Source organism: Alexandromys fortis, unplaced genomic scaffold (assembly GCF_014885135.2).
Source record: "Alexandromys fortis isolate MF-2015 unplaced genomic scaffold, M_Fortis_MF-2015_v1.1 scaffold_76, whole genome shotgun sequence".
In the NCBI taxonomy this organism is placed as follows: domain Eukaryota; kingdom Metazoa; phylum Chordata; class Mammalia; order Rodentia; family Cricetidae; genus Alexandromys; species Alexandromys fortis.
Genome location: NW_026067997.1, coordinates 8,659,470 through 8,671,545, shown reverse-complemented (window position 1 = coordinate 8,671,545; position 12,076 = coordinate 8,659,470). Strand labels below are relative to the sequence as shown.

The window sequence follows — 12,076 nt, the reverse complement described above, 5'->3', positions numbered from 1 at the left end:
TTAAAAAAAAAAAGTAAAAAGTCCACTTGGTGGCACACACCTTGACTCTTTTTTTTTTTCTCTCCCCAACCCCAGATGCGCCTGCCTCTGCCTCCTGAGTGCAGGAATTAAAGGCATAGGCCACTACCGCCTGGCCAGCACACACCTTTAATCCCACCTAGCATTTAAGGCAGAGGCAGGAGGATCTCTGAGTTCGAGGTCAGCCTGGTCTACAGAGTGAGTTCCAGGACAGCCAGAGCCATTACACAGAAAAACCCTGTCTTGAAAAACAAACAACAAAAAGGAGCTACTCCGTATCTCTTTTCTCCCACGCTACTTCCTGTTTCATCAGCTAGGTTTTCTGGATGGAGCCCAGTCTTGTGTGATGGCTGATGGGTGTGTCACTTAGAAGTGAGTGTGTGGCTTCTGTGTGACTCCATAGAGAGGCTGTAGCTGGCCTCAGAGAACTCACAGTGTCGTGTGTGGTCCTTCCTAGTTTTGAACCAGCGGTATTTGGAGACCCTTGCCATGCTTGATGTCAAACAGCAGAAGGTGGCTCGGGAGAACATGGCTCAGAAGGACAGTGCCTTTACAGAGGTATCCGGACTCGAGGTACGTGTGCGCCCGGGAAAGCCGCACGGCAGGGAACGGCTGCTTTCCTATTCTCTGCAGCCTGCTCAGGACAGCAACATACTTAGCGCCTCAGACTCGGGTGCGAGAGACCCGTGACCGCCCAGGTCGCTTCTAGCCAGCTGCTGCTACCGTGCCACGCCTCCCTGCTGGGTGGGACTGGCTCTTTCCAGGGGCTGAAAAGGAGTGTCACGGAACTAAGGCTGGGTGGGCTGTACCGCCCTTGGCCGGTGTCGGGTCCTCTAAGACTGACGCATTTAACAGGCTCTGACTCAAGCTCCATGTCACACGCGAGGGGAGACGGGAACGAGGGGTGATTTTCTCTGTCACACCGCTAGTGACTTACACCTAGGCAGACTGGAGTTAGGTGGTTTTATGGTAAATTCCTTATGAAACTTCAGAACGCATGGCACAATACTACAGACGGCCTCTGCTAAATTAGTAAGTGTACCTAGCTGCTATCATGGGCGGAAAACCGAAGGGAGGGTCTTCCTTTGCTTTCATTTTCTTTCTTGTCTTCCATGCATGACCCTGCTTCTTCACTTCAGCTTTAGTCTGGTTTTGAGGGGCCAGGGCTACATGTGACTTCATTATAGTCATTGACCAAGAAATATATTTATTTTTTGATTGATCTTTGTGTGTGGGCTCTATCTGCATGTACAACCTTATGCCAGAAGAGGGCATCAGATCCCACTAGAGAGGGCTGTGAGAAAGCCTGTGGTTGCTGGGAATTGAACTCAGGGCTCTGGAAAAGCAGCCAGTGCTCTTACCCACTGAGCCACCTCTCCAGCCCCACAGAGTAATTTTTTAAAAGAATGGAGCCATGATTGCTTTCCCCGGGGTAAAGTAAAATTCATTGTTCGTTCTGAGCACAGTCTTGTTGGAGGAGAGGGACACAGGGAATGCAGGCTACAAGGCCACGCCTACCACAGGCAGCACTCACTTTGGGTGTTAGTATTAAAGACTTGGTTAGGCTAAATTCTTGCTGCACATCCAAAGCTATTGGAGATGAATGCCAGGATTAAAGGTTTTGAGATTGAGAAGGAAGGAATGTAAACTCTTTTTGGAGTGTTTGTTGCAAGAAATGATGTCTCATTTGTGGCCATTTCCACTCAGATCATGAATTCCTGTTTTCTTTAAATATATATATATATATATATATGTGTGTGTGTGTGTGTGTATAGTATACATCATATATATTATACACATACATATACACTGTCCACTTTATTGAATCAGAGGCTTGACTAGCATGCGCATGGCTATGGGGGGGGGTGTCTATGTGGCTCAGACAGCGTGACACTTGGTAACAGGCAATGCCTTTGGGTTTCAAGCTTGCAGTCCTCGGCGCCTGCCTGTGTCGAGGTCCTGGAGGGAACCCCTGTTCTTGTGCCAAAACGGCAGCATCCACTCGGAAACTGGTTCTTCAGCTCAGACATGAGGTATTTATCAGATGTCTTGGTTCAGGCCCTTTATTAGCAGGAGGGTAGATGGCAGGATTTGCAATAATGAGTTTTATCTTAAGAGTCACTGGCTGTGGAACCTACGCTTGGTTTTATGTGCTAGAATTAACTTGTGCATTAGACTTCGTTTACCTGGTTCCAAAACACACATAGAGCATTGCGTGAAATCTGAAGCCAGGTAAAGTCGTTTGGCTAAGTGTGTAATTAATACTTCTTAAATTCATATTTTCTCATTTCTACATGGCCTTCAAATCTCAGTTAATAGAGGGAAACTGTGTTTACACTTAAAATAAGTAGAGTTGACCCTGGGTAGCAGGGGAATGACATAGGAGGACGCAGATAGACTTGACCAGCGGTGCCCTTAGCACCATCGTTTGCTGTCCGTGTGGCTGTGGGCAGAGTAAGCCTCAGTCCTCCTGCTGGTTAACAGGATGACAACTGTCTTGGAGGAAACAGACGAAGTGTATCATCAACAGGCCAGGCACTTAACCAGCTGATAGTTGCCCTTATAATTGGCAACTTTAATTAAGAATGTTTATGTGGCCGGGCGGTGGTGGCGCACGGCTTTAATCCCAGCACTTGGGAGGCAGAGGCAGGCGGATCTCTGTGAGTTCGAGACCAGCCTGGTCTACAAGAGCTAGTTCCAGGACAGGCTCCAAAACCACAGAGAAACCCTGTCTCGGAAAAAAAAAAAATGTTTATGTGTGCAAACCAAATTTATGATTTGGCAAAATTCTAAACGGTTTTACTGTTTGCTTTGTCTCGAGACAGGGTTTCTCTGTGTACCTCTGACTGTCCTGGAACTAACTCTATAGACTAGGCCAGCCTTGAACTCAGAGATCTGCCTGTCTCAGCCTCTCCAGTGCTGGCATTAAAGGCATGTGCCACTATGCCCAGCCACTGGTTTACCTTTCTTGAAGACAGAGAATTTAAAGCCTTTAGATCACTTAGGAAGGCTAGCAGCTACACATTAGCTACTCCTGAAGAACAGCATAGGACCACATGGATCAGACTCAAGCTCAGCTAGGGAGGTTCACAGCCTTAGGTGCTTTCCTTCTTTTCGGCTGTGCCCTTCCTCCAGGATTTGGGCGGGACAGGCACAGGGCCCAGCAGGGGCGGTGAGTTTCAAGAGCAGGGGGCTTGGCACAGGGTGCTGGCATCCAGAGGGCCGGTAGAATGGGCAAGTGCTGACTTACGCAGACAAGCTAGAGGGAATAGGGGCTAGGAACACAGCGATTCATATGAAAAACGGTTCCAGTTTCACCTCATGGCTCCCCAACTCTCTTTCAGCTGGAAGTTCTGCAGAAGAGTAAGGAGGAGGCTCATATAATGGCAGATGCGTTCAGAATTGCTTTTGAGCAGCAGTTAACGAGGAGAAACGACCAGGCGCTGAGACTAGCGCACGCAGATAAGTGTAGACGAGCGGCGTGGACCAACCGGCAGCACCCGAAAGACGAGGGTAACTACGGAGAAGGGGGTGCTAACTGCTTTGGGATATGGTCCAAGTCAGCACAGGAAAGAGGTATAACTGGGGCTTTTCATGTGGCTGCTGTTCGTTTTAAATTTAGCAAGTTTCGGGGCTAAACCGATGGCTCAGCACCTAAAGGGACTTGCTACTGAGCCTAACAACTTGAGTTTCATCCCTGACCCCAAAAGTGGAGGGTGTGGGGGAAGCTCAGAAAACACATCTAAAGCTCAGTGGTTAAGAGGTGGAGCGAGGATCCCGTGCAGGCCCTTCTGGCTGTTTGCATGGATGGGGCTGCAGCAGCCTGTGCCTGTCAGGCCTCTGCAGTATTTCCACGTAGCATGGTTAGTGATTCACACAGATCTGGATTTCTGCTGCTCCAGAAGACTGTGATGATCTGGGGCCTGAGTTTCCAACAGCGTGCCTCCCTCTCCAGGTCCCCACCCACCCACACCTGAAATCCACACTCCCCCATCATGCTGTGCAACCAGCAACACTGGTCCTTGTGGTTTTGTGAGAATGACTTCTGGATTGCTGCAGGAATTAATCAGCCTTGGCTTTTACTGCAGTTAACGTCAGTGAGAGTCATTTTCTCAGCTGGACTCTCCCACTCCATTCCAGGATATGCGTCCCAAAGGAGAAAGAAGACCTTAGGGCAGCGACTGCTGGGGATGCTCCCTTCAGAAAACAGTTCGAAGAGGACTGAAGACCAAGACAGCCCACAAGAAGTCCTTAAGATGCTAGTAGACTTGGTTAGTGCCAGGCCGTCACTTGGCTTTGGTTAGGGACTGCGGGTCAGATAATCCATGGGCTCCCATTCTAGGCCTCTTAAACCCTTTTCTCCACCGGGCACCATGCCCCAACCTCTCCCTGCCAGCTCTCCCCACTCCTGTGAGGATCCCTTCTGTGACAGCTGACGGGGTGTGTGTGTGCCAGTGACTGGTTCTAACCAGCTCAGCTCCCTGCATTTCTGTGCGGCCTGGAGTTATGAGCAGTTAAGAGTTCCAGACCCTTTGTCACCAACACGACCTGACGTCAGTCCTGGCACCTTCCACAGATGGCTGTGAAACAAAGACACCAAAGACACCGACACAAGTGCTCAGAGCAGACACACGTTAACTCTGCTGACATTTATTTGTATATGAATACATAAAAAACAATTCAGATACAGCTTTAAATATTTTTCACAAGTCAGTAGTACATGTTGAGATTACACACAGATATACAATCTTCCCCATCTCTAGGTAACTTACAGGGTTACAGAGAAGTAACACTAATTCCTTGGGTTTTTTTAAAGAAAGTTTTATTATCGTTGTTGTATGTATGATGTATGTGTGAGCACAGCATGCCATGGCACGTGTAGATTGGCTCTCTTCTTCATCTTTATGTGAGTTCCAAGGATTGGACTCAGTTAAGCAAGCATGCATTGAGTACCCTACTTAATGAGCCCCTCACTGCTGCCCTTCCAGCCCCTGGGGCTGGAGAGGTGGCTCAGTTTGTCTCCTCAGTTAGGAGCATTTACTTTCATTCCCAGCACTCAAGTAGTGGCTCACAACAACCTGTAAATCCAGTTTTGGAGGACCTGGCGCCCTCTTCTGGCCTTCTTAGGCACCTGCACACACATGGCACTTATACAAACCTACGCATAAATGAAAGTTTAAAATAAAAAGCACAATTTCACCCATCAAGATTGGAGCCTGCTGCCAGGCCCTGAATTTGATTCCAGGACACACATAGTGACTCCTCAAATTCTTCTCCAACACCCACATCATGGCACAGATATAAACATGCACAACAAATAAATTTTTAAAAATTCACTTAAATCCCACAGCATTTGATTCAAGATTATCCTAAAATATGACCAATCTAAATTTAGAATGCAGTCTTCTGATAAAGTGCAACGCTCCTTTTCCTGATACACTAACTGGTACTTCCCTAACTTCTGCTTACAGTTGAATGACAAAGAAGAAGCACTGGCTCATCAAAGAAAGGTCAGTTACATGCTTGCTCGGGCGCTGGAAGACAAAGACATTGCCGCCAAGAAGAATAAGGACAAAATTCCCACGAGCCAGAAATCCCCATTCACAGCCCCCTGGCAGGAAGTTTCAGGACGCTGTGTTTTGTGTGATCCAGCACACTCAAATGTCCATGTTTCTGACCCTGTGGGCTGTATTTGTTCAGTCCACCACCCCCAGAGAGATTCAGACTGCTCAAGGACTCTTAAAAGATCCCATTCTTTGCCATCAAATATATTTTAAAAATAAACCAGCTGGAATCAGAATTAGAGCTGTTAAAAATCAAGTCTGGAGCTGGAAATGTATCTCAGAGGTAGGACACTTGGTCAGTGTGCATAAGGCCTTGGGTTTAGCACATGGTGGTGCACACCTTCAATCCCAGCATTCAGGAAGAAGCAGGCAATCTAACTGAGTCCAGCCTGGTCTATAGAGCAAGTTCCAGGACAGCCAGGGCTCCACAGAGAAACCCTGTCTTGAAAAACCAAAAAGGCCTCAGGTTTGATGTTCAGCATTGTAAAGACTTTGAAAGAGAACCCAGAGTATGGAGGATCCTAATTTATAAATAAATCCTAGCACTTGGGAGCCTGAGCAAAAATACTGTGATTTGAGGGCCAACAAGATACAGCGAGATACAGATACTGCCAAAAACCACAAAAAGAATTACATAATGTTGATAATATTAAGAAGTTGTATGCTTTCTAAATATTTTTAAAATGTTAGCATAGTAATTTACAAAGCAGTAAGTTCGTTATGATATCGTAATACATGTATTAACAATGTCTGTGTTTAACCACATCCCTCCCTTTTAGTTTTAGGATGCAGCTCAAGTACTCAAACCTTTAACACGTGTTCTATAAGAAATGTATTAGTACTGTACTCTATATGTACTATGTTGACAGTTTATTTATAAAGTGCTTTTTCATATTTTGACAGTCTCAATGACAAGTATTCTTGGGAAAAATTCAGTTATTTCTGGAGCTGGGGAGATAGCTCAGTCGGTGCAGTGTTCCCTTACTAGCGTGAGGCTGAGTCCGATCCTCAGCAGCCACAGGAAAAGCCAGTGCAGTGGAGCACACCTGACTGTTGGAGATGCAGAGGCTTCCAGGCCAGCCAGCCCAGCCTAATAGGAGAGCCTCAGATTCCAGCAAGAGACCCGCCTCAAAAAAAAGGTGGACAAAACCCAAGGCTGACTTCTGGTTAGCACATGCATACACACATGTGTACACACACACACACACAATTACCGACTGATGAAGTAATTTTTCTGTTGGGTGTGGTGGTATATCTCTGTAAACCCAACACTCAAGAGGCTTCAAGCTTGCAAGTATTAGTAAAGCCTGGATGCAACCTAGCAATAAAAATTGTCTCAAAACCAAAACTAGAGCCAGTGGCATGTTCAGTGGGTAAACATGACTCGAGTTAGGAGAGACCCAACTCCCAGGCGCTGCCCTCTGAGTGCCATATTCCCTGCGGTTTATACTTGTCCCTACATAAGTGAAACTGGGCATGGTCGTGCACACCTCATCCCAGCACTCAGAAGGCAGAGGCAGGCTGGTCTATGAAGTGAGATCCTGTCTCAAAAAACAACCAAACAAAAAAACCCCATAAATAATAAAATAAAAATATTAAAAAAAACCTTTACTACTAGTATTTATTTAGGATAACTATATGGGTCAGATAAATATCAATATAATAAACAATACTTAGGATCAACTGTTAAAGAACCCTTATCTGCCATTTTCAGAAATTTTTATTTACCATTCCAAATTTTGAAATGATTGTCTTGTTCTCTTCAGTAATGTTATGGTGGGATTTTAGCGCTATTTCATATGAACTGCTAGTTCCTTTAAGTGCAGTTTTTTGGTCAGTAGAGACATTCTGTAGCCAAAGCTGACATTTACCTCAGCAGCTCTCTCATTCTGTCCTGGAAGTAACGTGATGGGCCCAGAAAAGGTCTCAGCTGAAGTTGCCTGAGCCATGATAAAGGCTACGTTTATGCTTCTGCCTGCCATGTTTTGTTTTGGTCCTTTGTTTTTTTTTTCAGACAGGGTTTCTCTGTGTGCCCTGTGTGTCCTAGAACTCACTTTGTAGAGCACGCTGTCCTGGAACTCACAGAGATCTGCCTGCCTCTGCCTCCTGTGTGCCTGAATTAAAGGTGTGCGCCACCACTGCCCACCTGCCTGCCATATGATTTTAATAAGAGTTGGACATCAATCAAGTTATTGAAATCAATGGAAAATGGTATGAACACTTCAACTCTCAGGTTATTAAGTTATATACTATATATCCACAGTGTGGTTAACAGGCCACACAAACAGTGGCTCCATTAGACGACACAGCCCAGTGATGCTGGACTGTACAACCTGGAAAACGGCAAAATCCCCTAACTGCTTTTCTCAGCATGTATCCCTGCCGAGCGAAATGTAACAGACTTCTTCATTATGAAACACTGAATATTAAAGAGAATACTTTAGCTGTACCCTCCCCCAGTGGACAGCGTATCTCATGATACAGTCTAAGAGTGACTACGACGTTTCTGGTCCATTTAGACTGTGGACGTCGTAATGTTACCTGAAGTCACGGACAGACGTGTTAGACAGGTAAAGGGAAAGTACAGTCATCACATGACTCTGAACCAGCAGTGTACTATCATGGATAGGGAGCTACTGAGGGATGACAAAACTGGGGTGACTTAATGCCTATGACCCCAGCACTTGGGAGACTGAGGGAGGATTGTCAAGAACAGCCTGGGCTACACTGCATGTCTCTGTCCCAAAACAAACAAAACCTCCACTCAGAAGGACTTGGTAACAGTCTTGCTCAGTCACTTATGTACGTCTACTTCAGCAGAGAGTGACTATTTCACACTCATTCAATTCGGATTTAAATAACAGGTCCCACAAAGGTCGGGCTAGTGCTTGCACAGTGGAAACATGGGACGAGGTCACATCCTTGTCCGCCCATGGCGGCAGGCACAGAGCAGTAAGGCACATCCACGCCATCTGTGGGGCTGTGGGGAACAGTGAAGCACACCTGTAGCCCTCACGGAGCAGCTCCTCAAGTGGGCAGTGACACATGTATTCAGGGAGACACTCGTACTAACACATCAAACACAAGTATACAACACAGAAGTCACACAATTTCTCCGATAGGAAGAGTACATAACAGGGTGAAGGCATGAAGCAGGAACACTGTATAACCTCTACATTTCTCTACTGGAAAAAATTCTACAAATGAAGGAAAAATAATTATAAACAAAAAGGCATATGTGGTTTTTTTTTTTACTTTTTTTTGTTAATATTTATTTATTTACTATGTATACAATATTCTGTCTGTATGCCTGAAGGCCAGAAGAGGGCGCCATACCTCATTACAGATGGTTGTGAGCCACCATGTGGTTGCTGGAAATTGAACTCAGGACCTTTGGAAGAGCAGGCAATGCTCTTAACCACTGAGCCATCTCTCCAGCCCCCAGGCATATGTGTGTTTTATAAGTTTGTTTTCTTTTTTAAGGTTAAAAACCTGCAAAGCTTGTATCTGATCCAGCTAGGATCTTACCTGCACACAGGCAGGAGTGCTTGCAGGTGTGTTAAGGCTAGCACAGGTATCTTAAATGGTTATCAAGGCTCTAAGCAATACAGAAGCCCATTAGTAGCCTGGCGTGGTAGCGCATGCCTGTAATCCCACTTGGGAGGCAGAGTTTGAGGCCACTTTGGGCTATATATTGTAGAGCCCCTGTTTCAAACCAAAAGGCATTAAAACCTAAGTCTGCGGTGCATGGCTCAGCTGGTGAAGGCGCTTGCTGTCAAGCATGACGACCTGAGTTTGGTCCCTCTGACCTACGAGTGGAAGAGAACCAACGCCTGCAAGCTGTCCTCTGACCACCACACATGTTCTGTAGCATATGTGCATGCATGAATACTCACACATACACATACGCAAGTTTAACAAAAAAATTAAAAACAGTGGCTTAGTATAACGATACAAAGGACCACATACTTGCATAGTGCAGTCCCTAAACCCAGCAGGGAAGAAGCTGGGCATGTGGCATGGACCTGTAATGAGTTCTAGGGCAGCCTGGGCAACACAGGCCAACCATACCTGAAAGTGTACAATATAAAATCTGGTAAGACACATTTTAAGGTTCTTTTGGCACTATTATCTCAGATTTAGCTGTGTGCTCCACTGCCATCAACCACCCACGCTTCACTAAGGATAGATTTACATTTTTGTTGTAGCTGTCAACCAATTCAGTGGTTTGGAAGCTAGACTATTCTGACCTTGTTTCTGCTATTTTCAGTCTTTGATGAAATATACTTCATGGATTGGACAACTTGGTGTCTGAAAGGCTATAAAAGGGATAGTGATATAATCAATACGTGCAAGACATGCTGTGAAATTCAACCTTAGGAAGAGAAGTGCTAAAGGGATTTTTTTTTTAAAATCACTTTTTTCTTCCAAACTCTTTGAAGGCATAATTCTGTCTGGTGTGGATGCAACAAATTATCAACTACATAGAAACAGGACAATGTCAACATTAACAGAAATGCATACATTTTTATGACCTCACAAATAAGTATGTACATTAGATAAATTGCACATGCGCTCCTGGTACTGGCATGAAAAGATTTAAAAATAAAATTAAAGTCATATGTGAATTTATCTTTACAAGGGTAACAAGTCAGGAACTCTTTTTTTTCTTTTAAAGATTTATTTTGGGCCAGGCATGGTGGTGTATACCTTTAATCATAGAACTCTGAAGACAAAAGTAGGCAGGTCTCTAATACCAAGTTAAGGGTCAGGGAGGCCCTGATTACATAGTGAAACCTTGCCTCAAAAACAAAAAGGTTTATTTTCATGTGTGGGGCATGTGAGTGCAGATCCCCAGGAGGCCAGAAGAGGGCAGCAGATTCCCTGGAGCTAGAGTGAAAAGTAACTGAGAGATGCCCTGTGTCAGGGCTGGGGACCTGACTCCAGCAAGCTCGCCTATCCTGAGCCCAGCCTCCCACCCTTTCTTTTATTACTATTTTTTTTAACCAGTTTCTCTCCAGTAGCTGCTATCCAGTACAGAACTATTCTCTACACCAGTCTGCCGACATCTTCACAAGTCTAGCCGGGCTTGACTGTACACCTTCCCTCTTGGAAGAAGAGGGCTGGGGAGGGTCATGTGACTTCAAGTGAGTATGCAGCTACCAGTCCCTATCAGTCACTCACGATTCTACCCTAACTGCACATAACATAGATCTTGGGGCGTATGGGAGGGTCTCCATCTATGCGCCCACAGGGAGTTACATCCATGTTGGATGCAGGCTTTCTGCTGTGGCTCCCCCACTGCTCTGTGAGTAAGCCTACTAATCTCAATGGCTCCCCCCCAAGGGAACTCTATGGAACCTTACTCTGGGCTGTCTGTGGACGGTAAGAGGGGGTAGGAATTGTTTCTATCTCAACAGAAGGAATTTTAGCAACAGCAGCCCATGAGAAAAATCACTATGTTATGCCAGTTCCAAGAGATACACAAACAAGCAAAGCACCCATCCACATAATAAGTAAATAAAAGCAAGAGATGAAATTCTCCCGTGAAAAGATGCATCTTCAGCATCAAGGATGAAAAAGCTCATGAATTTGTATAACTAGCCCTGTTAATCCTTATTTTCCTGGCCAATTCCCTTTCAGGCTAACTACGCTGGACCAAGCCATTCTGACTTAGCACTTTTTCGTTACTATTCTTTTCTGATAAAATATATAAGTAGCAGACTCTGTCATCTCTGACACAAGGTCTCATGATGACCTGTGGCTGACTGAGAACTCACTATGTACAGGAAACCAGGGAGACCTACCTGCCTCTGCCCACCACACCCAGATTATGAAGCTGACTCCTGATGTTCTCTATGTCTTTGGGAGGCTCTTATGCCAAACACTTATGAGCAGCCAAATTTAGTCCCTGTGTATACTTACATTAAATAAATTTGTACAGTTCTTCTATAAAGTTTATATCAATCTATTTTTTTTCTTTTTTTTTTTTAAGATTTATTTATTATGTATACAGTGTTCTGTCTGGCTTGCAGGCCAGAAGAGGGCACCAGATCTCATTATGGATGGCTATGAGCCACCATGTGATTGCTGGGAATTGAACTCAGGACCTCTAGAAGAGCAGTCAGTGCTCTTAACCTCTGATCCATCTCTCCAGCCCCCAATCTATTTATTTTTGTTTTGATTTTGAGACAGGGTTTCTCTGAAGCTTTGGAATCTGTCCTAGAACTCTCTCTGTAGACCAGATTGAAAATGACCTCACAGAGATCTGCCTGCTTCTGCCTCCTGAGTGCTGGGATTAAAGGCATGTGCCACCACTGCCTGGCATATCAGTCTTATTTTTTGAACCCCCAATGGGACTCAAGGAAAATGCAGAACAGAAGTGAAGCTTTGCTCTCCCAAACCTTCCATACGTGAAGTTCGTATGGGGCTGGAGAAATGACTCAGTAATTCGGCACTGGCTGCTTGCGTTTGATTTCCAGCACCCTCATGGT

At 45.3% G+C, this 12,076-nt stretch overlaps 1 protein-coding gene across 1 annotated transcript in view; it reads left to right on the top strand.

Moving 5' to 3' along the window:
- The window catches only part of Ccdc125 (coiled-coil domain containing 125), a 44,393-nt gene extending 37,914 nt beyond the window's left edge, over nucleotides 1-6,479 (top strand). The window contains exons 10-14 of the mRNA XM_050160377.1: nucleotides 476-591; nucleotides 1,944-2,051; nucleotides 3,363-3,531; nucleotides 4,159-4,289; nucleotides 5,490-6,479. Of these exons, the coding sequence (XP_050016334.1) occupies nucleotides 476-591; nucleotides 1,944-2,051; nucleotides 3,363-3,531; nucleotides 4,159-4,289; nucleotides 5,490-5,795 (830 nt within the window). The 3' untranslated portion in view covers nucleotides 5,796-6,479. The remainder of the gene's footprint in view (nucleotides 1-475; nucleotides 592-1,943; nucleotides 2,052-3,362; nucleotides 3,532-4,158; nucleotides 4,290-5,489) is intronic.
- Nucleotides 6,480-12,076: the final 5,597 nt, after the last annotated feature.